Source organism: Sorex fumeus, unplaced genomic scaffold, assembly GCF_029834395.1.
Source record: "Sorex fumeus unplaced genomic scaffold, SorFum_2.1 ptg000095l, whole genome shotgun sequence".
NCBI classification, from domain to species: Eukaryota; Metazoa; Chordata; class Mammalia; order Eulipotyphla; family Soricidae; genus Sorex; species Sorex fumeus.
In genome coordinates, this window is record NW_026606152.1 from 2961482 (window position 1) to 2989028 (window position 27547).

Here is a 27547-nt window from a genome sequence, read left to right on the forward strand (position 1 = left end):
TGGTGGGTGTGGCCACAGGAACAAAAAATCAGAACAAAAAAGACTAATTTATATTCCTCCAATTGACATTGGTTTCCTGGATGACTCCTGATCACTGCCTGGTAACATAAATGAGAAGATGCATGTGCCACCTCACAGGATGGGTGAAGTACAGAGGTATGCAAGAGCAGTACCACTTTGCGGCATGCTCAGGGCATGGTCTCCCTGGGGGCTTGAAGTGTGCTTGAGTTCCCTAGTAGAAGAGGGGGACCTGGGGGGCTGGAGAGATGATAGTATAGCAGGTAGAGTGTTGACCTAGCTGGATTAGATCCCCGTGTCCCATATGGTCCCCTGAGCAGCTTCAGAAATAACCCCAGAGCATCGCCAGGAATGGCTCCAAAACAGAGATGAAGAGGGAAGACTGGTGTGTCCCGTGGGGAACCCTGCATGCTCGGTCCTGTGTGCGCTGGAACAGGACATGGTCTGGAAAGGAAGCAGTCTCTTGTGTTGGCTCTACAGAGGCGCAGTGACTAATACTCCGTTAGGTCGGTCACACGGCATGCTTCTAGGCAGTGGGAACTGTTGCAGAATGCCCACAGGGGCAGTCTTAATCAGACATGCCAGCAGGTCATTATGGGGTGTTCTGGCCTGGAGGGGGTGTAAACAGGCATGCCAGCAGCTCGTGGTTTTTGTGTTGTGTATGTAAGAGGCCTGGTTTCTACTTCTCCGGGCTGTTTGGTCAGAGCTGTGCCTCTGGGACCCAAAATACTAATGCTTTCCATTTTTTTTTTAATTTAAAAATACTTGGGGACAGAGTGATAGTACAGCAGGCAGGGCACTAAGTCTCCACACATCCTACCCAGGTTTGATCCCTGGCACCCCATGGCCCCCTGAGCACCTGCTGGGAATGCGCCCAAACAGAACAAAAGCATTTTTGCATCCAAGCAGTGCTCTGGAAGCCCAGGGCTCTTCCAGCAGTACTTGCCCAGCAAGCTCAATGCCAGCCTCAGGGCAGACCAGTGCTGCTTGGCCCTATAGTCTGGAAATTCCTCAGGCTTTTGGTGTTGTGTGTTTTGTCAGGGAATGGGGGATACCTAAGTGTGGTGTCTGGGATCAGATTAGGGTCAGCTACATGCTGTCCAAGTGCCTGACCCCCTAGACTGTCTCTTGACCTGCTTTTCTTTTTCTTTTCTCTTTTTTTTGCCCTAAAAATACCTTTTTGTAAGTGCCTTATGTGTAAAGTCTTGCAAACTGTTTTTAGAATCCTAGGAAGATTCTGAAATAAGCCTAGGATAGGCTTTCTGTATAAGCCTATGAAGAAAACAATGAAATAAAATCCTAGCACAGCGGGTAGGGCATTTGCCTTGCATGCAGCCGACCCAGGTTCGATTCCCAGCATACCATGTGGTCCCCTGAGCACCACCAGGAGTAATTTCAGAGTGCAGAGCCAGGAGTAACCCCTGTGCATTGCCGGATGTGGCCCAGAAAGCAAAAAAGAAAGAAAGAAAGAAAGAAAGAAAGAAAGAAAGAAAGAAAGAAAGAGAAAGAAAGAAAGACAGACAGACACAGGCAGGCAGACAGACACTGTGATTCAGTGTCTTATTTATTACACACATACATGCTGTCATAAGTGGCATCCTTTATCCAAGAATAGGAAATAAGTAACCCACAGAAAAAGTAAAGAACATTATAAATATATTTTCAGATGGCTATGGCGTATTACATTTTAGAATTATATACTTTTTTTTTCTTTTTTCTTTCTGGGTCACGCCCGGCGATGCACAGGGGTTACTTCTGGCTCTGCACTCAGAAATTACTCCTGGTGGTGCTCAGGGGACCACATGGTATGCTGGGAATCGAACCTGGGCCTACCCGTAGAATTATATTTTTTTTAATGGAAGTTTTTCTGGGTTATCTTAGTCATTTATATACACAAATCTTTTTTAAAATTGTTTTTTATTAAAAGCAACATGATTTACAAAGTTGTTCATTATACAGTTTTTCAAGCAATTTTGTGTTCCAACACCACCGATCTTTCCTCCACTAATACCCCCAATTTCCCTCACAATCCCCACCTGCCCCTTTTGGCACATAACATTGTTTATTCCAACAAAACTTGTAGAACTGGCAAATAAAATGATCAGAAAATATCAGTAAGCACCAGTTAGTGATTACTATATGATATTGACCTATGACCAATGTAAATAAGAAAATTAAAACCATTTAATAAAATACTAAAAATTTCTATTCTCATTTTCAGCTCTGGAATCTGTAGTATTAAATTTCATTTTATACTTGGATCTTGTTATGGTAATAATCATGTCTCACCTATCATTAATAATACTTTTATTATTTTTATTTTTTTTAATTTTTTATTAGTGAAACACCATGAGGTACAGTTGTAGACTTACAAATTTTTGTGCTTGGGTTTCAGTTATACAATGATCAAGTACCAATCCCTCTACCAGTGCCCTTTCTTCACCACCACTGATCCCAGTATCCCTCCCACCCCCCCATACCCCCCATCCCACCTTGCCTCTGTGGCAGGGCATTCCCTTTTTCATTAATAACACTTTTAAAGCAATTCTGTGTTAATATATTTTAGGGTTTACATGGAATAGGTAGGGTCTACATATCTAAATTTCTCCTTACACTTTATATAAACACCCTGGTTTACAAAGTTGTTCATCATGATTTGCTAAATTCAGTATTCCGATACCAATCCCACCACCATTACATCTCTCCACGACTGTCTTCCAATTTTCCCAGCCATCCCTTGAGCCTGCCTCATAGCAGGCCCTCACTAATTTATATTGCTTGTAATCAGTAATCAATAATTTGCCAACAGAATGATCAAAAAATGTTTCCTTTAAAGAAAGCTAGTGAAAATTGTTGTATCTCATCATGGAGCCATTAAGTCCTTGTATAAGAGATTACTAAGATGTTACAGGTTAAGCCTTTTATAAACAATCTATTTATAAATGCATTTGATCTGTTACGGTTAGGACTTAAGAGGGTATCATTTTAAGTATTCATTAATTAAACTTAAAATGTTTCATTGGATACATTTCTTAAAATTCATTCATTGTATAGAATTCTTCCTCCTGTCTTAGACAACCAAATGAAAGACAAAATATGAACTAAGTATACAAAGCAGTTTTCCAGCATCGGACTCCATGGAGGCAGTGTAAGACCATGACCTCCGAGCCACATGATGATGGGTGAGCCCAGGCTTCACTTGGCTTCTGCCTGCCTGGAGATGATTGCGGCCATGGTGAAGGGGGAGAGGCGAGGGACCTGAGCAGCCTGATTGTTCTCCTGGAGTTAAGGGTACTCAAGTGGGAATTTAGGGCACACGTAGGATCAGACAGCTGCACAGAGCAGCAGAGAAGGCTGGAGATGCCATTTAGGGTTCTGGGGGCCTGGAAATGAGTAGTGGAAGAGGGTTTAGAGTCAGACAGGGCCCCATAAGTTTGTGTTCCTGCAGCTAGTAAGGAGTAGGGTATCGCTCATACAGTGGGAAGTTTCCAGGAACTCCCTCAGCTGGCCTCAGACTTCCAAGCAAACTTTGAAAGGACCAAACTTCCCAGATAACCAGACAGCAGAGCTGAAGAAGTCAAAGGAATGAAACAGTCCCAGCCCCTAATGTGTAATATTGAACATGTCTGCCATCAGTAGCTAGGCAAACAGAGTAAGAAGCAAGAGATTACAGTTCATAATAAAGAGAAAAAATGGTAAGGAAATAGAGACTCAGAAATAATATGGTCCAATTGGGAGTCAGTGCAGTTCTATTTTTTAATAGAGAGATTCTTTCTGCGTATTGAACATGTTCCTGCATGGTCAGTGAGAGAGGGCAGAACAAGCATGTTCAGGTAGACATGGAGCCCAAGACCCAGGCTGAGCCTCAGTTGCAGGCCACAGATCTGAGGCAAAAAGAACATCCCCAGAAGGCTAGGTACACACTTGGACATGGCGTAGGAAAGGGTCAGAGAATTGGAAGCAGCTTGATAAAGACTGGCTATACTAGAGTCGGAGGCAGCACACCAGTGGGGTGGGGACCACTTCGGGTGGCATACTGTATGTCTGTGATGGGTATCTCCGAAGAAAAGATTAGGGATTAAATAACTTTTAATTTAACTTTTTCTTAAAAATTAAAAGCAGGGGCTGGAGCGATAGCACAGCAGGTAGGGCGTTTGCCTTGCACGCAGCCGACCCGGGTTCGATTCCCAGCATCCCATATGGTCCCCCGAGCACTGCCAGGAGTTAATCCTGAGTGCAGAGCCAGGAGTAACCCCTTTACATCGCCGGGATGACCCAAAAAGCAAAAATAATAAAAATAAAAATTCTTTTAAAAAAATTAAAAGCAAATTTATACACTGTGATTTACAAATACTGTTAATAATAGGATGTCACGCATTAAATATTCCAGCACCACGTTCTCCACCAATGTCCATGTCCTTCCACCATTATTTCAATACCCCCCTACCACATCCCATTGTGTTACCCTTGCAAAACCACCCCCGGTCGCCCCTCCGTGACCAGCTTCCTATACAGGGGTACCGTGCAAACCAGGAACTTTAAAAGGATGGGAAGGGTGGCACCCAATCTGGAACCCTAAGCCCATACAATATCTTTTTCGGTATGTTTGTTTCAGTGGCCACACTGAATCAGAATTTGGAACTGGTCAGCATCAGAACTGTCAGGGACTGAGCCTGGGCCTGTCACATATATTCGCTTCAGTCACTGGACCCATCTCTTCTGCCTCAAAATACTTTTAAGAATGAAGAATAGAGACTCCAGACCTAAAAGCTGCAAGAATTCCTGCATCTTAGTCACATAATTGTTAAAGCAAGTGCTCAGGCAGAAGCATAATGATATTGATGGGAAATAAGAATCTAGATAAGCAGATGAAGAGCCCTGGAAATTGTAACTATGTTTTGAAAAACTGCCATGAAGCATAATTATCTATTTAAAAATAACTGATTTACAGGCTTATTTTGAAAAGGTATCGAGTGGATAGCATAGAGACCAGGAGAGGAAACGCCAAGTTCTTTCCTGCTTAGTGATCAGACCTTGTTGGTGACTGTACGCACCAGAGGTTTCCAGGCTGCCTTGACCTGTCCCCAGCTTTTCAGAAACAGAATCACATGGCTCTCCCCTAGCAGATCGACCTTATTCAGGCAGATAAGCAGAAAGTGTCCATTTGGACCTTAGGCTGCCCATCCCCCGCTATGGTGTCTGGTGCCCTGGGAAGAGGAGAGGCATCACCTACTTTGTGCCAAGTGATCACTTTAAAAGAAGAGATGAGGGGCTGGAGTGATATCACAGCAGATAGGGCGTTTGCCTTGCATGCGGCCGACCTGGATGATTCGATCCCCGGCATCCCATATGGTCCCCCAAGCACCGCCAGGAGTGATTCCTGAGTGCAGAGCCAGGAATGACCCCTGAGCATTGCTGGGTGTGACCCAAAAAGCAAAAAAAAAAAAAAAAAAAAAAAAAAGAATATGACATCACCCACAAGCAGCCTAAAGATGGATGAGAATCACCAGACCAAACCTAACCAGAAAGCTTCAGTTCTTTAAAAAAAAAAAAAAAAAGAGGAGGAGGAGGGAAAAAGAACAGTGGCAGCAGAAACAGGATAGCTGCATTGAGATTGAGGCTAGGGGGTAACTCAGCTGTAGGACACAACCTTTCATATGTGGGGGCTCTTGGTTCAATCCCAGTACCATTTAAAAAAAATAGAAGGAACAAGACAGATTTAATATACCAATGATATTGGCAATCATAGTGTTACTGGTCTGAATTGAAAAGTTGTCAGCATGTGATCGACCTCATCCATCCCTGGTACCACATTGATTTCCCCCAAGCACCACCACCACCAGAAATGATCCCTCGGCAACGCTGGGGTGACTCACTCCTTCCTCTGGGGAGAAAAAAAGATGAGATTGGAGAAAACAGTGTTCACTTATGTACTTTCTGCAGTAAACTCACTTTCAATAAAAAAAAAGTCAGAGGGAAGGGTCTATTCCTTGGAAGATGGAGCTGCGAATGAGGAGAATCTCTGAGTGGCTCTATTGTACCTGACATCTAGAGAACCAACGGAACTAGCTGAGAGCATCTGCCCAGTGGGCGGGACACTTCTCGATGCTTTGGTTTGTTTTCCTGTTTTGGTTTGGGGGACATCCCCAAACCAAAGCATCCCCAGCAGTGCTCATGGCCTTTCCTGCTTGGGGGTTATACCTGGTGTTCCTGCTTGCAGAGCCCAGACTCCAGCTTGCTGAGTGCTGTATCCGGCCTCTGAGATGTTTCTGTACCTACAGCATACATGCAGGTGCTACTGATAAAGCTGTAAAGGAAAAAATACAGTGGGAAAGTTAACAATGCTGCCCCGATAATTGGTCAGGCAGGTAAACAGCTCTGATTAGAGAAGACTTCCAGGACGTCATCAGCCAGCACGGCCTGGAGACACAGGCGAACTCCCACCAACAACTGCTGTGTATGTGCACTTTTTTGTAAGTAAAATGGGACATTTGCCAAAATAGTTTTCTGGGCCATCAAAAAACATGCCTTCTTATATATGAAAGAACTGAAATTGTACAAACCATGTTTTCATTTCAGTGGCATTTTATTAGAAATCGGTAACACAAATATTTAGAAAATTACAAATATTAGAAGCTAAACCATACTTTATTGTCACTGTCCTCCCGTTCTTCATCGATTTGCTCGAGCGGGCCCAGTAACGTCTCCATTGGAGACTTTGTTGTTACTGTGTTTGGCATATTGAATACATCACGGGTAGCTTGCCAGGCTCTGCCATGCAGGCAAGATACTCTCGGTGGCTTGCCGGGCTCTCCGAGAGGGGCGGAGGAATCGAACTCGGGTCGGGCATGTTGGCTGCATGCAAGGCAAATGCCCTACCGCTGTGCTATCACTCCAGCCCTTACTGTTTTTAATATCAAACTGTCCACATAAATTGATTTCTCACAATTCTTCTGATGTTATTAAATGAACATTATCAAAGAACTATGGAACAGGATTTGGGTTGGCCGCATACATGGCAAATCCCCTACCCAATGTACTCTCGCTCTCTTAGGGGGCCACACTGACTATGCGACGGGCCCTCTCCTAGTGGTGCTAAGGCGACATATATGGTGCCAGGGATTGAACCGTGGTTAGCCTGGCACTATCTCTTGTGCCCCAGGTTTTTATGCTTGTAATTATTTTTGGTAGGTAGGCCTCCCAGGTCAGTGCTCATGACTTCCAGCATTGTTCAGCCATCTGGGTTGGTACTGTTCAAAGGCTTGAGGTTGTGGTGCTTTTTGGTCCCTGTGGTGCCAGGGCCTAGGGGGCAGGCCCAGTCGTGTCCGGGGCTTCACCATATGATACTTGGGAAGCCATGTGATGCTGGGGGTTGAACCAGGTCAGACGCTGCACCTAACCCCTCTACCATCTCTTGGGCTCTGAACTGCATTTTCAACAGCAGATCAGAGAAACCAAAAGACAGAGCTTGTTTGGGGGTGGGGGGAGTCAGGATTTGTGAAATGAAGTTGATGGCATTTCTAGGGAAATTTGTATTGCAAACTTTGTGAATTCTTTGTTTATTGTGCCGTACCCAGCAGTGCTTGGGACTTACTCTTGGCTTTGAGCTCAGGGATCACTCCTGGCGGGCTCAGCGCCACATGGGATCCCAGGGGTTGAACCTGGTTGGCTGTATGGAGGGTAAGCACCCCACCTGCTCTACTATTACTCTGACTCCACAAACCTGTATTCTGAGAGAAGAAGGGGTTGATGGCGTGTCTCTTCACATTAAAATGGAAATTTGCAGAACCAGCAGCATGCAGAGAAAGGATGTATTAGAATACTAGGAGCAGAGATCAGTAAGTTAGAAAGAAAGGTAATCTGGAAAACTCACAGTCCAGAATTTCCTTGCGTTTCCACGTGTTTGTACACATGCTGGCCATCATCTGGGCCGTGCACATAAATGGGGACTTGCCCAGGTGCACTGCAAGAGGTCACAATGGGCAGAACTGTGGGGACTGCTCGGCTTCTAGCCCCGTGGTGGCCAGGTGAGCATTTGTTGGCCACCTCCCGATCTCCTGAGAGTTTGGGCTTTTCTGCCGGGAAGTATATCCAGTGGAGATCAGATCTTACTCATGGCTCTGCCCTCAGGGATCACGCCTGGCAGGACTCGGGGGCCCATATCTGGGGATGGAACCCGGATCGGTCACGTGCAGGGCACGAGCCTTTCCTGCAGTCCCAAGGTTTATTTTGGGGAGGTGTGGCAACCACACCAGGCAGTTCTAGAGGCTACTCCTGCCAGTGTTCAGGAGACAACCTGGGGCTCTGGTCCCTTAAACCGTATCCCTGACCACAGAGCTGATTCTTTCAAGAGTCGAGAATTGTCTTGTGTCCTTTAAATGCAGTGTAAGAACTGGGTGATCCTTAATGACAATTCAGTGGCTGCCATAAAGAGGACTGGGTAAAAGGAAAGAAGCAAGGTCGGGAGGAGGGTACCAAAGGGCGCAAGGGGATGCAGGGTATGAGCACATTTGTTACCTTGATTCTCGCAGTTTCAGGGCTGAAATGTCAGAACTCTTTGTGTTGTGTACCTTAGTATTTCTGGCACATCTTACTCAATTGTACTTCAGTAGAGCTGTAAAGTAGTTTGGGAAGACTTAGTGGAGAAGCCTGGGAATGACTTCAGAGGGAAAAGCACTCAATTGGGCTCCTTGGTGCCGACTCTGAGTAAGTGCGCTCTCTCTCTCTGGTGGGGGGGGGGCACCACTGCCAAAGGCACGACCCCGTGAACATGTGTGCAAAGCCCTGGCCTGTACAGGCTGAGCCAAGCAAGAATGCAGCCCCAGTCACTGCACCAAGAAGATGGAATCAAAGAGAATGGGGGGAAAGACAGCAGGACATGTATTAGTCATGAAGAGAGAGCCAGAGTTGCCACACGGAGTATTTTGTTCATTTGAATTGTATTATTATTATTATTATTATTATTAGCTGTTTTGGGTTTTTTTTAAGGTTTTTTTTGGGGGGGCGGGGGAGGGACACACCTAGTGGCACTCAGGGTTTACTCCTGGCTTTGTGCTTAGGGATCCCTCCTGGCTGTGGTCAGCAGACCATACGGGGTGTTGGGAGTTCAGCTTGGGGCAGTTGCATATCTAGCAAGGCCCTGCCCAGCACTGTCCATTCTCCAGCCCCAGTTCATTTGATTTTTAGCTCATGGGCTGGCTCCATTGGTAGGTTTAGCTTCCTGCCCAAGCACATGGGCCTGCCAGATTGTCCTTCAGGAAGTCGGCCGTTTCTAGGGTCATCTGCTCTGACCCTAGGGCTTTAGGGTCAGTAGTAGGAACTGGTAAGCCCAAGGCTCGAATTCATTGACTTACTGGTACCTAGGGGGACCCCGGTGCTGCATGGCTGTCTTTGGTCCACGCAGCTGCCCACCCTGCCCTGTGTGTTCAGCGCCTCTGCCTGCGCTTGAACCCTGTGGTTCTACTAACCTCCGCGTAGGGCCTTCCTGCTTGTGTTCTTCATATCTCCGTGTGGTTACTGTTTTTTCCTGGTCTTTCGGTCTCAGCTTTTCTCATGAATACACATGCTCTGTGGGGACTGGAGGCTATATAGGATTAGACCATGTCTGATCCCCACCCCCACATTATCCTCTGAGCAGCCCTGGTGGACCCTGCTGTGTTGTCTCCCTTTTTCTTTCTCAGTTTATGGGCAGCACCTAGGGCTAGAGTGATAGCATAGCGGTAGGGCATTTGCCTTGCACGCAGCCAGCCTGGCTGAGCTAGGTTCGATTCCTCCGCCCCTCTTGAAGAGCCTGGCAAGCTACCGAGAGTATTCAATATGCCAAACACAGTAACAAGAAGTCTCACAATGAAGACGTTACTGGGCCCGCATTGAGCAAATCGATGAACAACGGGAGGACAGTGAGCAGCACCTGATTCCAGGGACTTGCACCTTGCACGTGACATGTATGTTGGGAATCAAAGCTGGGTCTCCCGAATTTAAAGCATGCGGTCCAGCCTTTTTGAACCATGCCCTGATCTTTTTTTTTGGGGGGGGGATCATATCCAGCAATGTATAAGGGTTACTCCTGGCTTTGAACTCAGGAATTATTCCTGGTGGTGCTCGGGGGAACCATATGGGATGCTGGGAATTGAACCTGGGTCAGCCGCATGCAAAGCAAACATCCTACCTGTTGTACTATTGCTCCAGCCCCTGTCCCCTGATCTTCTTGATAGTCTTTTGGAGAGGGCCTGGCATATGACTGTGCTTTGTGCTCCTTCCACTGAGGCCCCTGCTCCTGGTCTCATTCAAGGCTGCTGGGAATGGACAGTGCAATCTGAGTTCTGTAGTGATGCCATGCCATAAGGGAAGCTGGGCCTTAGAGCACAGAGGCCAGTCTCTCGTTGATCTTGACCCCAGACTGAGCTCAGCTTCCTCCGCACAGATGTGAGCCAATCAGATGGTCCCCTGAGCATGAGCCCCCATGTGCAGGAACACCAGAATGTCAGCATGGCTAATGACCAGTGCTCCTGTAGTCTGAAAACTCACAGACCATTCCCGTCATGCAGAGGAATTATATAAAAGTCAAGGTGGAAGGATTGGATTGAAAGTTTTCTGACTCCCACTGGGATATTTTATATGGTATTACAACTTGTTTTATTTAAGAACAAATGTGATTTACACAGTTGTTCAGTTCTTCAGTATTCCAACACCAATCCCACCACCACTGTGATCTTCCCTTCACCTACGTCCCCAGTTTCCCACCCACTCCCCAAGCCTGCCCCAACTTATGGGCACAAATTTACTTCATATTGCAAGCTACAACAAAATGGCAAGTGGATGATCAGAAAATAGATCAATAAAAGTCATTTCTTGATAATTGTGGTATCACACTGGTGTTGCTAAAGTCACTGTATGTGTTTACTGGTCTTGTTGACGCGTCTGCGTTGTTTTCATTTGTTAAGCTTGGTGAACTTCTGCACAACTTTCCTATCAGATTTGTTGTGCTCCTACTGAGCTGTCCATGCTGTGTAATTTGGAAGAGGTGCTGCATGCCGCATATGCTGCTGCGGCCACAAACTTGAGGAGCTGTGGGGCTGGGCCCCTTTATACGCTGGGGGCCTGGTGTGACAGCTGCTGGGCCTCTTGGAGGGGAAGGGAGTCTGCTGCCCCCGTTCGCAGAAGGCCATAATGGTACTACTATTTCCTTTGTTTTTGGATTTTGGGTCACACCCAGTAGTTCTCAGGGCTTCCTCCTGAGAGATCTCAGGGATCTCTCCTGGTGGACTTAGGGTACCTATGGGGTACAAGGAATCAAACCCATATTGGACACTTGGAAGGCAAGCACCCTCCCCACTGTACTATCACTCCAGCATGGTATTAATAAAATATTGTGTTTCTAGGATAGTTTAGTTTTAAAAATTGACTCTTTCCCCATACATGTGTTTTAATTTTAGAAGTGTAGTTAATGTTTCTTAAATGGTCTTGGCTTTATGAATCGTGTTTTGAAAATGAAAATTCTCTTCTGTTCCAGACTCCGTTTAATTTTGGCATAAATCACAGAAGCCCACCTTACCCCGCCGGAGATTACTGTCTTCTGTGCAGAAGCGAGCGGAAAGACTCTGCATTCTTAGAGAGTGGAGTCAAGACCGCCAGCAAGTTGGCGCTTTCCATGGTGCCCAAGGGCAACAGCGTGCTGCACCTGCCGCTGTGGGTGTGCCCCGACTGCCGGCGCACCGTGGAGAAGGAGGAGAGGCCAGGCCTGGACCAGCCACAGCGCCAGCCGGTGAGGCCCCTCCCCTACTCTGATTGCGGGCTGTTCCCAGGAAGTGGGGACATGTTCTGTGTGGCCAGACAACACTGCAGACGGCTGGCTGGGGGAAGGGTTTGGTCTGAGCTCAGTCCTCACAGTCTCTGGAAAAGTAGAGAGTCACCGTGTGTTTGGTTCTCGAGCATGCCCTGTACGGTTGGCGGCTGTGTGGTCTCCTCCGTACGGTTCTCAGGGCTGTGTGGGTGGTGTGGAAGGCTGCCCCCTTAGGCAGATCTGTGCCTTAGTGGACCCTGGCTCTGATGTCAGTGTTGTGGTTTTGCTTTTGTGACGCTGGGATGAAACTTGGGTCTCCGACATACAACGCCAGCCCAGACCTGCGTCTGAAAAGGCCCACCGCACTTCCGGGAGCCTGGGGTTGATGGGCATGGCCAACGGAGACCCAAGTTTCAGAGCTCTGCTATTTCTTGAATTTCTGCTCGCAGGCAGTGGACCCTTCCACTCTCACCTCTCCCTGCTAGCCACGGCTAACGAGGTCCCTTCCCAGACTGCTCGCCTCAGAGCCCTTAACAGGATGGTGCTCTGCTGCCTGCTTTGGTGTTGCCAGAATCACCTTTGTCTCTAGTCTCCTCTGGCTCCTTGCTGCCTGACACCCATCCAGTGATTTCTGTTGGACTCTCGAGCCCCGATCAGGTCCAGTGTCCTGGTACTTTAGTAGTGAGATAGTGATTCTTAGTTTCTGATGTCCTAGGTTTGTGTGTGCCAGTGACTCCCTCCCCATACCCTAAAGACCCTTCATAGCCATTTCTTCCTTCCCCGGCCCTCAGGTCAGTGGAAGATTCTCTGTGTTTCCTTGAGCTTTGAGAGGATTGCTGCTTTGAACCTCCTCAGAGAGGTGGATGATGCCCTTCCGGTCCTCCTTTGCTGCAGCTGAATTTCTTCGTTGATTTATTTTTCATATCCGGGGGCTGACTGGGCCATCCATCTGGGCTCCTTGCCTGAGACAGGGCCTGTTCCTGCGCTCTGCTGACTTCTTACAACCACAGATATGCCGTCGCTGATGTCAAAAGACTGGGGGCCCCAGCCGGAGAATTTGGGCTTGTGAGTTCAGGGAGGGGAGAAGTCTGGTTAGCACTTTGGGGCTCCATCTGTAGTGCTCACAGACTGGCAGTTCCTGTGCTAGCACAAACTTGAGCCTTCGTGCTCGATCCCAGGTGGTGCCTGTGCCTTGCCTTCTTCGCTGCAGTGTTGAAATTAGCCCCTCACTCTGCTGGGACAGATGCTACAGGTCTGGCCCCACAGCTGCTCCTCAAGGGCATGGTGGTTCGTTTTCTGCTCCTGCAGCTGCTGGTTTCTTGTTTCTTCAGGGCTCCAGCCTCAGCGCTCTGTGCTCTACTCCCTCCTGGGGTGCAGCGCCTGCATCCCCTGCTGGTCCCCTGGGTGAGACCCTGTGCAGGTTCTGTCTGGTTCTGGTCGGTTCAGAGACCAGGAGATTCTCTCCCTTTGCTCCCTTCCTGCTGAATTCAAGTTCCACGAGGAGAGCAGTTGTGTGAATCATCTTACAGGGAACACAGCCTTGACGTATCCATTCACTGTCCACAGAATCCAGCCCAGTAGTGTCTAAGTGAGCAGACTGGGGCCCGTCAGCCTTAGGTCTTTATCCTCAGAGCGTTCGTCTTTGTTGGTTATTGGTTCACTTTTGTTTACTTGTTGTATCCATTTAAAGTATTTGGTCATTTCTCTATTTTTTAAGAAAAGGGCCTCTGCGCACCAGTGCTCTGTTCCCAGGCCACTCATGGTTTATTGCTCGGGGCCGTTGGTGCTGGAGCCGTCAGATTTATACCCTGGTGTAGTGCTTAGGGGTTGGTGCTGTGGTTCTCAGGCTCAGACTTGGCCTCACTCTTCTGAAGCAGGTACTGGTCCCTATGACCTATCTCCCTCACCACTTCCCCTGTTTTCTAGTGGAAAGTCGTTTGATGTTACTGGCATTGATTTGTGTCCGGGCCTGGTCGCAGACTTTCTTCGTTTTCTGGCTTTTTACCATTGTTGCATCCTGTTTCTTGGGCTTCTGATCCATGCTTGTTGTTCACAGACCTTCTGTTCCTTTGGCCCCTTTGTTTGAGCTGGTTAAAATCACTGGCTTTTTTCAACTGAGGCTCTGCTTCAAGTGAAACTGCTGGTGCTGTGCGAGTGGCAGTGCTGTGGCCAGCCTGCTGACCTGAGATGGCCAAAGGCCTGTGGCACTCCATGCAGCTCATTGTGGACATTCTTCTGATTTTTCAATTCCTTAATTAAAATTTGTTTTTTAAATTTTGAGTTACTGCAACTCGAACCCAAGGCCTTCCATATACGTGTGCTTGACCCCGCCGTCCTTCCAGTTGCTGTGGGGTAGGGTAGCACGTGTGTGCTGGGGACGGCTGCCTCCCTCCTGGGGAGACAGTGGGGCCAGCCTTCTCCAGCTGTGGGAGGCCTGGTGGGTGCTCCCCGTGGGTCTCCCTAGGGGCTTCTGGGCTCTCAGGAGTAGAGGCGTGCCCACAGAGGTTTCCAAGACCGCCGCATGCTCAGAGCAGCCAAGGGAAGGGCAGCTCGGGAAGGGCCCGTGAAGGGCTTAGCACGTGTGGTTCAGCTTCCTCCTTGAGGCTATGTGCTTGGTTGCCACTGACTACCCTTGCCAGGGCCCTCTTCTCAGCTTGGTGACTCTCATAGCTCTGCTTTTGCCTCCCCTGGGCATGCACCCATCTGTACCCCAAGGTGCCACAAACCTTTGCTTTTCTCTTCCTCATCCTCCCACATTGTTTGTGGATGACACCCCATGGTGCTCAGGCCTTCTCCCAGCTCTGTGCTCAGCAGTTACTCCTCGTGACCGTCGGGGGACCAGAATCCTGGGGATCGAACCCGAGCTGACTGTGCTAGGCAGGCACTCCCCACTGCTGTACTGTCTCTCGCCCCACCACACCCTTTTGCCCAGCTCAGGGTAGCCCCTCAGCCTCATGCGAGGGATTACAGCACAGCGGAAGGCCCAGGGGGCGGCATCTGCCTGGCAGGGTGACGCCGTGGGTTTGGGAGCCAGCGTGCAGTGACTGCGGGCTCACGTTGCAACAAAGGCTGTGCGGGAAACCGTGATTGCTCTGTGGGCCCTGGCCCCAGGACTCGCTTGCTGTGCTGCTGCTCTGCGCACGCCACCCCAGATCCTTCCTCTATCTCAGAGCCTCCTCAGGGACCCTCCATTCCTGCGCTCTCCTCTGCTGCTCTCCTGAGTGTGCTCACCTTCTTGCCAGTCTCTCCAGTGCATGTCGGGTTGACTCCCGTGTCTTCTCTGGCATTTTCCAGGCTGGCTTTCTTGTCTTCACTCATTCTATCCCTTTCCAATTGACGTGATTCACAGATAATTCAGTGTTACACTGGAACTTATTCTTCAGTCATTTTGTGGAAGGATGAAGAATTATTTCTCATTCCCCCCTCTCCGCCCCCTGTAATTATTGAAAAACAGGGCAGTTTAATAACTCACCCTTGGTGACAGAGAGTCTTGTTAGGGTGTGGGTGGGTCAGAGTTCAGGACCCAGAGGGAAGGGAAGGGCAAGTTCAGAGAATCAAGCTCCCAAGCTCCACCCTGGGGAAGGGGTGCTGTGTGAGGGGTTTATCGCTGTGCAGACTGACACAGCCCAGATGAGGACTTGGGGGGGGGTCTCTGTCAACCCTCAATGCCATGCTAGTGTCTGAGGTCAGAAGACATGTTCCCCTTCAGCAGGGACAGTAAGGGGCTGCTGACGGCATCTCTTCCCTGGTACCTCCTAGGTACAGTGCGAAGGTGAGTGTGCTAGGTCGTTATTTCCGTCCTGCCCCTGCCCCAGCATTGTGTGACCTCCAGGTCTTGCTCTTCCTGACCTGGGTCAGCAGAGTGGAGGAGATTTGCGTGTTGTTCAGTGTTAGGTGTAAGGCGTGCACTCCGTGCCCGTGCCATTCTGCCCAGGTCAGTGAGCTGGGGCTCACTCTAGAATCACGCTTTGGTGAGACAGGGTGTACAGGCAGAGGTGCACGAGATGCTTAGAGAGTAGGCGACCCCAGGGGGAATCATCTGAAGGAAGGTGAGACCGCAGATGGCCACTCTGCTGCATTTCCTGCTCCCTGGGTTCTGACAGCTCCAGAGGCTTGTCCCTGACTTCCGTTGACTTGCCTCTTTGTGAAGGCCAAGCAAAGACATGTGGCGGGCGAACAGTTGGGATGGCTGAGACCTATTCCAGGGGGTCGAGGCATACGGGATGTGGGCCAGAAAAGGCCTTGGGAAGGTGCTACTCACATGGGTGCAGTCAGTTACCAGCTGCCCCTCCCCCTCTCCGCTCCATTCCCCAACTCTCCACTCTTCCCCTCTTCTCCTGCCCCTTCTCCCTCTCCCCTTCTCCCTCCCCTTCCTCCCCTCCCTCTCCTTTTCCCCCTCTCCTCTCCCTTTCCTTCTTTCTCCTCCTCCCTCTCCCACCCCACCTCTTCTTCATATCCAGCGTGTTGACTGGTTTAGGTTGCTATAGTTTAAGACTGGAAAACAAAATTGTATTTTCAGTTGAGTTTGTTTCAGGAATAAAGCAATTCAAGGGCCCAGGGAGATGGCTGAAGGACCGACCAGAGCACATGCTGGAGGCCCAGGCTCAACCCCTGATATTGAATGGTGTCCCCCAAGCAGGGGTCACTGGTTCCCACCGGTTGTGGGCCCCAAACTAACCAAATAAAAGTTGAGGTTTGGTGGTGTGGCAGATGGCATTTTGACAAATGGTTTTCTCTGAAAGAGGTTCCTTCTGCAAGGAGTGGGTAAGATTTAGGAAGAAAGCTGATCAGCAAAATTTAATCTTTTCTCTTTTTCTGTTTTCAATGAAGCATTTTTATTTCTCTCGGTTTTTTTGGGGGGGGGGCCTAACTCAGCACTATTCAGGGGTCACTATGGGCTCTGCTCAGGATTCACGCCTCATGGGTGCTTGTGTGCCGGGGATCAATCCTGGGTGGGCAGTGTGCCAGGCCAGCTCCCTCCCTGCTGTACTGCTGCTCTGGCCCCAGAAGCAATACTTCGAAGACTTTTGTTATAGACAGGAGCAGTTTTGTCTATGTTTCATGGCTTCTAAGTCTGACTCCAGGGTTAGGGTCTCTGTTAGCCACTGCAGGGGGGGCTGATTGATGCTGATGACCCTGGCATAAATCAGCCACCTAAGTTTGCTCACTTGGTATTTTGTTGTCCTGTGGGTTGGTTCATACTATCAGCAGAACAATGACCAATCTTTATGAAAGCAGTCGCGGATAGAATTGTCAGGTTCCAAGGAAAGCCTCGTGGGAAGATGGGTGTGAGACGGAGCATGGGTAAGGCCCTGAGTTTGACTCGGACTATCTCTTTCCCCACTGAACACCTTGGAGGCTGACCCTTATGTTTTTTTTAAGGGTGATGTGAATAGTGGTCTTTGGCTTTTTGTATTTTTTATTTTGGGGCCACACCCAGAGGTGCTCGGGACTTACTCCTGACAGGCTTTAGGGACCATGTGAGGTGCCTGGGCTTGATCCGGGGTGGTTTTTCACGAGGTAAATGCTGTCCTGTCTCTTTGGCGCTCATATTATCCCTTGTCAACAGGAAGTGTCACTCTTGGGTCCTTGTTCCTGTTCTGCAGTTTTCCTGTGTGTTGGTCAGCATTGCATTGGTCAGGACAGGCTCTGCTCTTGTGGAACTGCTCTCTGCCCCAGGGAGCGGTGGCCCTGTGAAGCTCTGGAAGCCATTCCACTCTGGTCCGTGTGTTCAGACTCCAAGGAACACATGACACAGGCCCTTGGAAGGCAACCAAGTGCTGCAAGTGTTGGGGCAAACCTGGACAGGCACATCTGTCACTCCACACTGAAGCCCCTTTAGCATTTTCCCCCTCAGGGCGGAGGTGGGGCTGCCCAAGACGAGAGGGAGAAAGAGAGCTTGTGGGGGGCCTTAGCATGGACATGGTCAGTATTGCTGCCTTGATGCACCGTTCCTGGCATTGCCCCCAGTGCCAGACTGGCAGTGAGCTCCCGGTTTTTGCTCAGAGCAATGTGAGGTCCCTGACTGTGTCTCTCACAGAGGTCCTCCTGGGGTGGCCATGCAGGACTGTCCTTTTCAGAGAGGGAAGATGCCCTCAGTCCCACCTGCCATTGCGCATCAGTGCCAAGTGATAGAGACGTCTCTGGGCTGAGTGCTCTGCCCAGCTCCAGTGATACCCTGAGCAGCAAGCCAAAGAAATGATCCATTCCGGGGAGAAACAGATGCTGATGGAGTTCGTTCATTTTGGTGTGAGCTTTGAAGTGTGTTCCTAAGGTGCTTTTCTGGTTCCCTCTTTTTTTTTCTTTTTATTTATTTATTATTTTTATTAGTGAGACACCATGAGGTACAGTTGTAGACTTACAAATTTTTGTGCTTGGGTGTCAGTTATACAATGATCAAATACCCATCCCTCCACCAGTGCCCATTTCCCACCACCACGGATCCCAGTATCCCTCCCACCCCCCATCCCACCCTGCCTCTGTGGCAGGGCATTCCCCTCTGTTCTCTCTCTCCTTTTGGGTGTTGTGGTTTGCAAAAGAGGCATTGAGTGGCAATCATGTTTGGTCTATAGTCTACTTTCAGCATGCTTCTCCCATCCTGGGAGGATCCTCCCAACGCCCTTTATTTGGTGCTCCCTTCTCTATCTGAGCTGCCTTTTCCCCTAGCATGTATGTGTGGCTGGCCTCCAAGCCATGGAGCAAAATTTCTGGTACTAATCTCGGCCATTCTTGGGTGTTAGTCTCCTATTTTGTTACTTTATGTTCCCCTTTTTTAAAAAAAATAATATTTATTTATTTGCTTTTTGGGTCACACCCAGCGATACACAGGGGTTACTCCTGGCTCATACACTCAGGAATTACTCCTGGCAGTGCTCGGGGGACCATATGGGATGCTGGGAATCGAACCCAGGTCAGCCGTGTGCAGGGCAAACACCCTACCCGCTGTGCTTTTGCTCCAGCCCTGGGTTTCCTCTTTTCCTTTTGGCTTTTGGGCCACACTAGTGACGCTCAGGGGTTACTTCTGGTTCCGCACCCAGGAATCATTCCTGGTGGACTTAGGGGACCATATGGGATGCCAAGAATCAAACCTAGGTTGGCCGTGGCAAATCAAGCGCCTCCCTGCTGTACTGTCGCTCCAGTCCCACAACACGTTTTCCTTGACTGGTTAATAGCAGACATGTGCATCTGAGTCTAATGGTGTGTTTATTATATTCTCTTTCTGAAGCAGGGCCAGGATTTTCTTCACTCCCCGCTGGGTGGGTCACAGCCAGAGGCTGGCGGCGGGAGACTGGCACTGGGCAGTCAGACGATGCCCACAGCAGGACTGGGCACCCCTGCAGATGCATCGTGTGCCTGTGAGGCCTGCAGCGAACGCAGGTAGTGGAGTGGCAACAGATAGTGGCAGGGGGTGGGGGTGTTGGGGGTGGGCACTCTGTAAGGAGACCTGAGTAGCCCAAGCATTCAGAGAAGTCGGGGTCTAGCCCCTGGACTTTCCGGGCTTGGGTTGCCTGGTGGCACCTGTGGAGGCCAGGAGCAGCAGCCTTCTGTTTGTCCTTGGGGTGGGGGGCGACGGAGGGGGGGTGGCCCCCGGCACACGCCCCCTCACTCCAAGTGCCATGTGTCTTCGCAGAGAGGCGTCGGCCGAGCCAGAGCGGGAGCCCCAGCAGCTGCAGAAGTGCTGGTCGGAAGTGCGCTACATGGTCCGCTGCGTCTACCGCCGGGCAGGAACCCCGCTGGCCGATGACCACGACCAGTCTCTGGTACCGGACAAGGAGGGGCTGAAGGAGCTCGTGGATAGGTACGTGCTGCCCTTGGGACCCTCCATCCCATCCAAGTGTCCTGCTCGCATTCTGCCTACCGCCACAGTGTTGCTCTCCCACCCACGGCGGGGCTGGCTGTGGAGGAAACAGACTCTCTACCCAGGTTCGACCCCTTCAAAGAGAGGGCAGTCCTCTTCCCATTTCTGGAATGTTCTGGAATAAAAGCAGTGCTCCTGCCCTGCGGCTACTCTGGGACCAATTCTCACTTTGGTCTCTCCCACCTTTGAATGCAGCCTTCTGGGGTCTTCATTGGCCGCGTGCTGTTTGTGTGGTCTGTGTAGGAGACAGGAAAAATGATGGGAACAGCAGCGTGCTGCCCAGTCCCTGTGGAGGTGGCCTTAGTTCCTAGTGGATTTGAAGAGAAATCCCTCACCCCTCTCTTCACAACTTGTAAATGCTTAGGGAGAGACTAGAGTAGGCTGACCGGAAGAAAACACTCAGCGACAGGGGTCAGAACAATAGTACAGCGACTAGAGCATCTGCTGTGCATGCAGCTGACCCAGGTTTGTTCCCTGGAACCCTATGTGGTCCCCCAAGCACTGCCAGGAGTAGCCCTGAGTGTTGAGCCAGGAGCACCCCTGGGCATCGCAGCAACTAAGTGCAGATGTAGACGGTCTCGGCGGAATTGGGAGTGGCAGGATGAGTCACCGGGCTGGTAAGCAGTGCTGCTGACGTGATGCACAGTCACAAACAGCAGAGTCCAGCAGGGAGGGTGCTGGCCTGACACGCCACACCGCATGTACTTCCTGTCTGTCTCATGTTCAGGGCTGGGTCAAGGAGGAGTGAGGCCTCAGCACTGCCAGGTGTGACCCCAGACAAACAGAAGAATATCACAGTTCCCGACTGGGTTAGTTATGAGTGCTGGAGCACAGGCCTGGCGTGAGCACAGGGCCCTGAGCAGAGCTGCTGTCGGCGTCCCTGTATTGTTGATCTCCAGGCCCCTAGTTGGCCATCTCTCTCCAGCACACTTGGGGAGGGCTCTGTGTTCAACAGAAATGGGACAACGGAAGTTCGTGGGCCATGTCCCCTCTCGGGGGCAAGTGTGTGTGTTCACGCCATCTTCCTGATCTCTGTGCTCAGGCACATTCACGCACCCTCCCCACTGTGCCAGCCCTCTGGCCCCTGGAGCTGCACTTTAGAGAAGACTTCCTGTGTTTCATTGTGGAGTCTGAACGGGAAATGGTGGGGCTTGGGAGCCTCGCGTGCCTGACCTGGAACCATCCCTGGCACCACGTGGGCCCTTGAGCATCACCAGGTATAGCCTAGTGGTCCTGAGTGCACTCCCGGAGACCCTTGAGCACCTCCACTGTGGCCTCACTGCACCCCGGCCGCTAGCGTTGACCACTGCAAGGAGCACCACCTAACAGCTCAGAGTTTGGTCTCTCCCAACACCTCCTGGTGTGGCCCAGAAGCAAATGGAGCAGGTGACAGTGTAGCCTCCTCTAAGATCACCCTGAAGGTCCAGGAGCTCTCAGCCACTTCACCAGAGTGCCAGACCCACGGCTCCGGGTCAAGGGCTCTGGGCGGCTGGTGTGCTGCTGTCACCCCATGAGGCTTCCCCTTGGAGAGTCTGCAGCCCGCCACAGTGACGGCAGAGTCCCGTGCAAGAGGCAGGGGGAGGGGAGGCTGAGGGGCACTGGAAGAGGAAGGTTAGGCGCCCTGGTCCCAGGTGAGGGCACCCTGAGTTGGGCCGGCCCCTCATTCTGCTCACTTGTTCGTTGTTTGCTTGATTACAGTGGGAGAAATGAAGAGGGCTCGACAGCCGAGTACTCATACTCTGGCCTGTACCCATGCTGTCGCTGCGGTGCCCTCCTGACGGGTCCTGCTGGTGCTAGGGTCTACTTCTCCCAGGCACAGCACCTTTCCAGTCACTGGCCCTGATGCCACTGCCTGGCGTGCTTGTTCTGCCCCCTACTGGTTGTGTGGGTTCCTGCCCCCCCCCCCCCCCCTCACTTCTGTGGCTTTCATCTTGCCAGTGATTTGGTGCTGAACTGAGTTAGGACCTGAGACCCGGGGCTGCTCAAGTGTCAGCCAAGCCAGTCCCGGGTGTGTTCCCCGCGTGGCCCCTTCTCTGTGGTGTGCAGCTGACTCCCTCACTGGCTGCCCCAGAAGGTGGCGATCAAGGTCAATGCCGAGCCGCTCAGTGCCCTAATAGGGCCCTTGTGACACTGCCTGCTTCTCCTTGCAGACTCTGCGAGCGCGACCCCTACCAGTTGTACCAGCGCTTGGAACAGCAGGCCCGAGAGTACGTACTAGAGATGAAGGTCCGTCTCCTCCGGCAGCTGTCAGCTGCCTCTAAGGTTAAGGCACCGTCGGGGCTACAGGGCCCGCCTCAAGCACACCAGTTCATCTCCCTGCTCCTGGAGGAGTACAGCGCCCTGTGCCAGGCAGCACGCACCATTGGCACCTTCCTTGGCACGCTGGTGAGAGCCTGCACCTCCCTTTGCCAGGGTCTGTGGGGAAGGGCTGAGGGACCTGCTGTGTCATGAACCTGTCTTGGGACCATGAGGCAAGAGAACAGCTCACAGGTGCCGACCAGGCGCTTCATGTGGTTGCACGGAGGCTCTTCTGGAAAGAGCCTGGCAGGAGACAAGGTCGGGGTGTGAGTAGGGCTGCCCCTGGAGACAGGTTTGGGCAAGAAGGGGCCTTGGGTCGTGGGGGCCATCCTTGTCCCTGACCTGGCTGATGTTGGATGACTTGATCTGGCGGCTGGTTCCGGTGCTCGCTTGGTAGTGGAAGTGCGTTTAAGCAGATTGTGATCAGTGGTGCCTAAGATGTACAGCCTGTGTCTTACATAATTGGAACGTTTGAGGTGCATCTAAGGCAATGGCTCTGTGGCTAGAGACCTTGGTGTACACACTTCTGTTTGACCTCGACAGTCCGTTTTCTGGTGAGTCTCAGACGTGCAGTATCACTGCACTGCACCACCACTGTCTAGAGGCCCTTTGGCTCCACTCCAAACCCCCACCCCTTTGCACATCATTCCAGGGAATTCATGACCTTTCTCTAGCTTCTCTGCAGTAGAGCCTGCCCTCCTGTAAACTACTGTCCACCCCTGAGGACAGTGGTTGTCTTCCATCCTAGACAGGAGACCCATGGGGCCGGCTCCTGGAGTCATAGTGGAAGGAGCACCAGCTTGGAACCATGCATATGCAGCAGAATATTGCCTGTTAAGCAGAAAGTAGCTCTTTGGGCCGTGCTCCATTTCACTTTCATACTGATCATCTTTCATATTTTCTGTATTGCTTTTTGGGCCACACTCAGCGGTGCTCAGGGCTCACCCTGGCTCTGCGCTCAAGACTTACTCCTGGTGGGCCTCAGGGGACCAAATGGGATGCTGGGGATAGAATCTAGATCAGCTGTGTGCGAGGCAAGCGCCCTTGCCGTGCACTGGGTATGTGCCCACCGCAGTGGCCCCTCCCTAGCCCTCAGAGACGTTTGTCTGGAGCTTGCGGCACTGGAGTAAACTGGGCATTTGAACAGTTTTTCTCTGGGAAACAACAGAAACCCAAACAAGATGAATCTTGCGAAAGGCATTGCTGAGGTGGTGTGAGAGTCAAGCTTCCGGGGTGAGACCAAGTGAAAGGTAGAATCTTGAGAAGTGTAGGTGCTCGGCCCCCATCTTGCTCCCCAGGAGGTTGGAGCCAGGAGGTGGGCGGGGTCGGTTTGACATAGGTGAGTTGTTGTTGGCGGGGAGCAGGCTTGCATTGAAGGGCATTGCTAGCACACGGGCACAGCTGCGAGGCGACCATCCCTCAAGGCAGGCTCTGCACTGTCTCTTTAGCTCCTCTTACCTTTCTGCTGTGAGTCACTTAGTGGAGTTTAGGGTCCCCTCAGTGGGGAGAGAGAGATCTGTAGGGCAGCTTAGCAGTGCCCAAGGGAGCTGCACCAGGGTGCTGGGCACACAGGGAGCAAAGCCTAGGTATCTTGGGTCTTTCCTCTTTCAGTCTGTCCTCTGTTCACTTTTTTTTTTTTTGGGGGGGGGTCATACCTGGCGATGCACAGGGCTTACTCCTGGCTCTGCACTCAGAAATTACCCCTGGCGGTGCTCAGGAGAACCTATGGGATGCTGGGAATCTAACCCAGGTTGGCCGTGTGCAAGGCAAACTCCCTACCCGCTGTGCTATTGCTCAGACCCCCTCTGTTCACTTTTGATAGGAAAATGAACACTTGAAGAAGTTCCAGGTGACGTGGGAACTGCACAATAAACATCTGTTTGAAGATCTGGTCTTTTCAGAGCCTCTTCTCCAGAGCAACTTGCCAGCACTAGTGTCACAGATCAGGTATGTATTTGATCCTCATCCACCTGTGTCTTGGGAGAGTGCCCAGGCCACCCTGGGCATCTGCGCATCATCACCGAGTTGAGTGGTCGCCGGGAAGGGGCCCAGGGCTCTGGTGGAAACCCAGCCGAGCAGCAGGCTGCAAGCACATGAGAGAGACCTGAGCTGTGCTAGGTGCTGCCCTGCCCGAGAAACGGTCACGGGAGATGACTGTAGCCTGAGCTGAGAGGGGACTGGGCCCAGGGAAGTCCAGCGTCCCCTTGGGCAGTTTTTGGGGGTTTCCTTGGGTGCAGGAGCCTTCTGGGGTCGGGTAGTGGAAGTCAGCCTTGACTCTGGGCCCCCGCCAGCTCGTTCTTAGCAGTGTGCAACCCATGTACCTGAACCCAGGTCTGCTCCCTCATCTGCTCCACATATGCCAGATCTGCCCCAGAGTCGTGGGGTCTGTGTCACTGCTAGTGCCCCTGAGATTGTACCTGGTGCACACAGCAGAGCTCCCTCTGCGGGTGACTTCTGCTCTTCTTCAGCGGGGGAAGGGGACTCCTCCCAGCAGCCATCAGCCAACCAGGCCTTGCTGGGCCCAGTGCCAGCACCCGAGGTGGCAGTATGGCAGTATGGTGATCCGTGTTGCCAGGATCACCCACCCAGGGGGTGCTTGGGGCCCACAGGGTCATGCATCGTGCTGGGATGGAACACTGCACCTTCTCCTAAGTGCGCCCCTCACCAGTTCCCCATCTCTTAGCCCCTGCATTGGCCCAGTCTTGATCATCATGTTCCTGAATCCTCTTGAGGGATCCTAGCCATTCCCTCCTTACACTGAAGCAGCAGCTGGTAGGCCCCTATGAGGCAGTGGGGAGTTAGGCGGTGGTCTGGGGTGTGGTCTGGTCACCCCACAGGCAGAATGGGAGAAAAAGCTTAGAATGTTCCAGTTGGCTTCTGAGAGGCATTGCATGAGGTGGGCATCTCCCCGGCGGGTTCTGAGCCAGACAGTGGCTGAGCGGGTGGGTGATGGCGGAACTCTGACAAAAGGCGCCCGTGTTGTTTCCTTCCCTCTGTGTGAAGGATCTAGGGCCCTGCACCTCAGTTCTGCTCTCAGGCCAGCACGAGTGGTCAGTGAGGCATGAAACAAGGCTGCTGGCCAAATCCCCGATGGTCTAGCTGTGGACCTAGAGCGTCTTCTGTTGGGGCCACTGGTGTCCAGGTCTGCCTTAACAGTTCCGACCTAGACTTTGTTTTGTTTTGCTTTTTGGGCCACACCCCTGCGGTGCTCAGGGCTTACTCCAGTCTCAGTTGCGTTACCAGGGATCAGATCGGGGCCTGCGGTGCACGACCAGCACCCCACCCTCCCTACTGCCTCTCCTTTCCATACCTATCTGGAAACAAACATGTACAGCATCACGTAAGGGGATGCACAGCACACACAGAAAGCTTCTTCTAAAGCTGAGTTGTCACAGCATCTGTCATCACAGACCAGACTGACAGCCTGTAGCCATCATGGGAGTCCTTGGGCCCTGCGGGTCCCGGGCGCCCCCTGGTGGCCAGGGTATTCTCGCACTCCCTTCTGGGCTAAACCTGTTAGTATCCAGGAACTTTTTTTTTTCCAAATTAGTCCTATTTATTATCAGTTTATTAGAAAATGCCAAGTTGCCTTTGCTTCTCTTTATGGTTACAGTGCTTTTAATTGTTTATAAAATGAACCCAAAAAAGTAAATAAAAATATAATGTATAATTAATTGCTGTTATTATAATAATAATAACATTAAAATGCATAATCAGTTATTGCTATTATTTTAACCAGAGATCCTTAGATAACAATAACTTCTTGGTTTTTTTTTTAATTTTTATTAGTGAGACCATGAGGTACAGTTTGTAGACTTACAAATTTTTGTGCTTGGGTTTCAATTGTACAATGATCAAATACCCATCCCTCCACCAGGGCCCATTTCCCACCACCACGGATCCCAGTATCCTTCCCACCCCCCACCCCCCCCATCCCACCCTGCCTCTGTGGCAGGGCATTCCCTTTTGTTCTCTCTCTCTCCTATTGGGAGTATCCTGGAACTCTTGCCTGCTTTCTTACTAGATGTACCCTCCCCCTTTTCTTTGTTTCTTGTGTTTGGGACTTACTGCTGGCTCTGTGCTCAGGGATTGCTTTTGTTAGGGCTCAGGGACCACTGATTGACCTTGGCCAGCCATGTGTGGCAGGCGCCCTATATGCTGTACTGTCTCTCCATCCCTGTGCTCCTTTTCTTTATGTTCACACAAGTTACCCAGAGATCATCCTCTGTTTTAGAGTGACTGTAGGAGAAGAACTTTATGGGTGGGACTGGAGTGAACCCAGAAGCACAAAAAGAGCAAGGCAAGCACCCTTGCTCTCCGGCACGCTGTTCCTCACTTTGATTATTTTTATTTGCGGGGATCTTGTGTCATACCCAGCAATGCTTAGGGATTACTCCTGGCTCTGTGCTCAGGGGTCACTCCTTTCAAGGTTCAGGGGACCCTCTAGGGTACTGAGGATGGAACCTGGGTCGGCTGCATACACAGCCAGCACCCTCCCTGCTGTCTTCACTTCTGTGTGTGCTGCTCTGTGGCATTAATCCCCTCACATTGTCAGTACCAAGAGGCTCCGAGATCATCCCAGACTCCATACGCCTCCCACCCTGCTTCACTCTTCCCACGCCTCTCATGCTGCTCTGTCTGCGGTTTCCCCAGCCGCCAGCTGACGTGTGCAAGAGCCTGGTCAGGGCACTGGCAGTGTAGACCAGCCACTCTGTGCGTTGGCCTGAGAGCCTGTGGGTGAGGCACAGCGCTGCAACTCTGGCTCGGAACCCCTCCCTTCACTCTTCCTCATCAGCCCAGCCGCTGTGTGGGGCGCTGTGGTCAGCTGCAGCAATCCTGTTTGTCTTCACTATTCAGTCACTCGCCTCTCACTGCTGAACATACAGTCACGTAGAGGTCCTTATTGGAAATTGGGGGTCGGGAGGCAACTCCAGATTTTGTATACACACACACACACACACACCCCTAACCCACACACATTTTAAACCTGATGCCAGTCTTGTAACACCGGCTTATATCCGTTCAAAGATTTGCCTCGTGGGTGCAACTTGTCTGCCTGCGTAGGAGAATAGCTGTGATTGCAGAGCGACAGGGAGTGACTGGTGACCCCGAGCCCTCGTCGAGAGGCACTCTCTGAACTTTACTGCTCCACAGTGAGATGTCTTCACAGTGTAATATATTTAAATATTAAGAGCAATAGTTTCTAGGGATCAAGGAGACCAGTCATTGGCCAGGGCTGCAACCTTGAACCCCGTCCCCAGTGCCACCCGGTCTCCAAATCTTCTGTTTGTCCCAGTACGGCTGAGCCTGGGCAGCACTACCACGCCTGGTTCAAGCATTGAGCTGGAAGTGACGCCTGGAAGCTCTCACTCTCCAAGTAAACAACTTTTTTTTTTTTTTTTTGGCTTTTTGGGTCAAACCCGGCAATGGACAGGGGTTCCTCCTGGCTCTGTGCTCAGGAATTACCCCTGGCGGTGCTCAGGGGACCAAATGTGATGCTGGGAATCGAACCCAGGTTGGCCGCGTGCAGGGCAAACGCCCTACCCGCTATGCTATTGCTCCAGCCCCCAAATAAACAACTTTTTATTGAG

The 27547-nt window shown here is 51.1% G+C and overlaps 1 protein-coding gene across 2 annotated transcripts in view; it reads left to right on the top strand.

Moving 5' to 3' along the window:
* FAM193A (family with sequence similarity 193 member A) overlaps nt 1-27547 on the top strand; it is a 98863-nt gene that overhangs the window by 30997 nt on the left and 40319 nt on the right. Inside the window, exons 2-6 of one of the 2 annotated variants that reach the window (XM_056133042.1) lie at nt 11531-11782; nt 19026-19177; nt 19431-19598; nt 21809-22043; nt 23779-23903. In XM_056133042.1, the coding sequence (XP_055989017.1) occupies nt 11669-11782; nt 19026-19177; nt 19431-19598; nt 21809-22043; nt 23779-23903 (794 nt within the window). In that variant the 5' untranslated portion in view covers nt 11531-11668. The remainder of the gene's footprint in view (nt 1-11530; nt 11783-19025; nt 19178-19430; nt 19599-21808; nt 22044-23778; nt 23904-27547) is intronic. The other variant, XM_056133044.1, reaches the window with a different exon arrangement.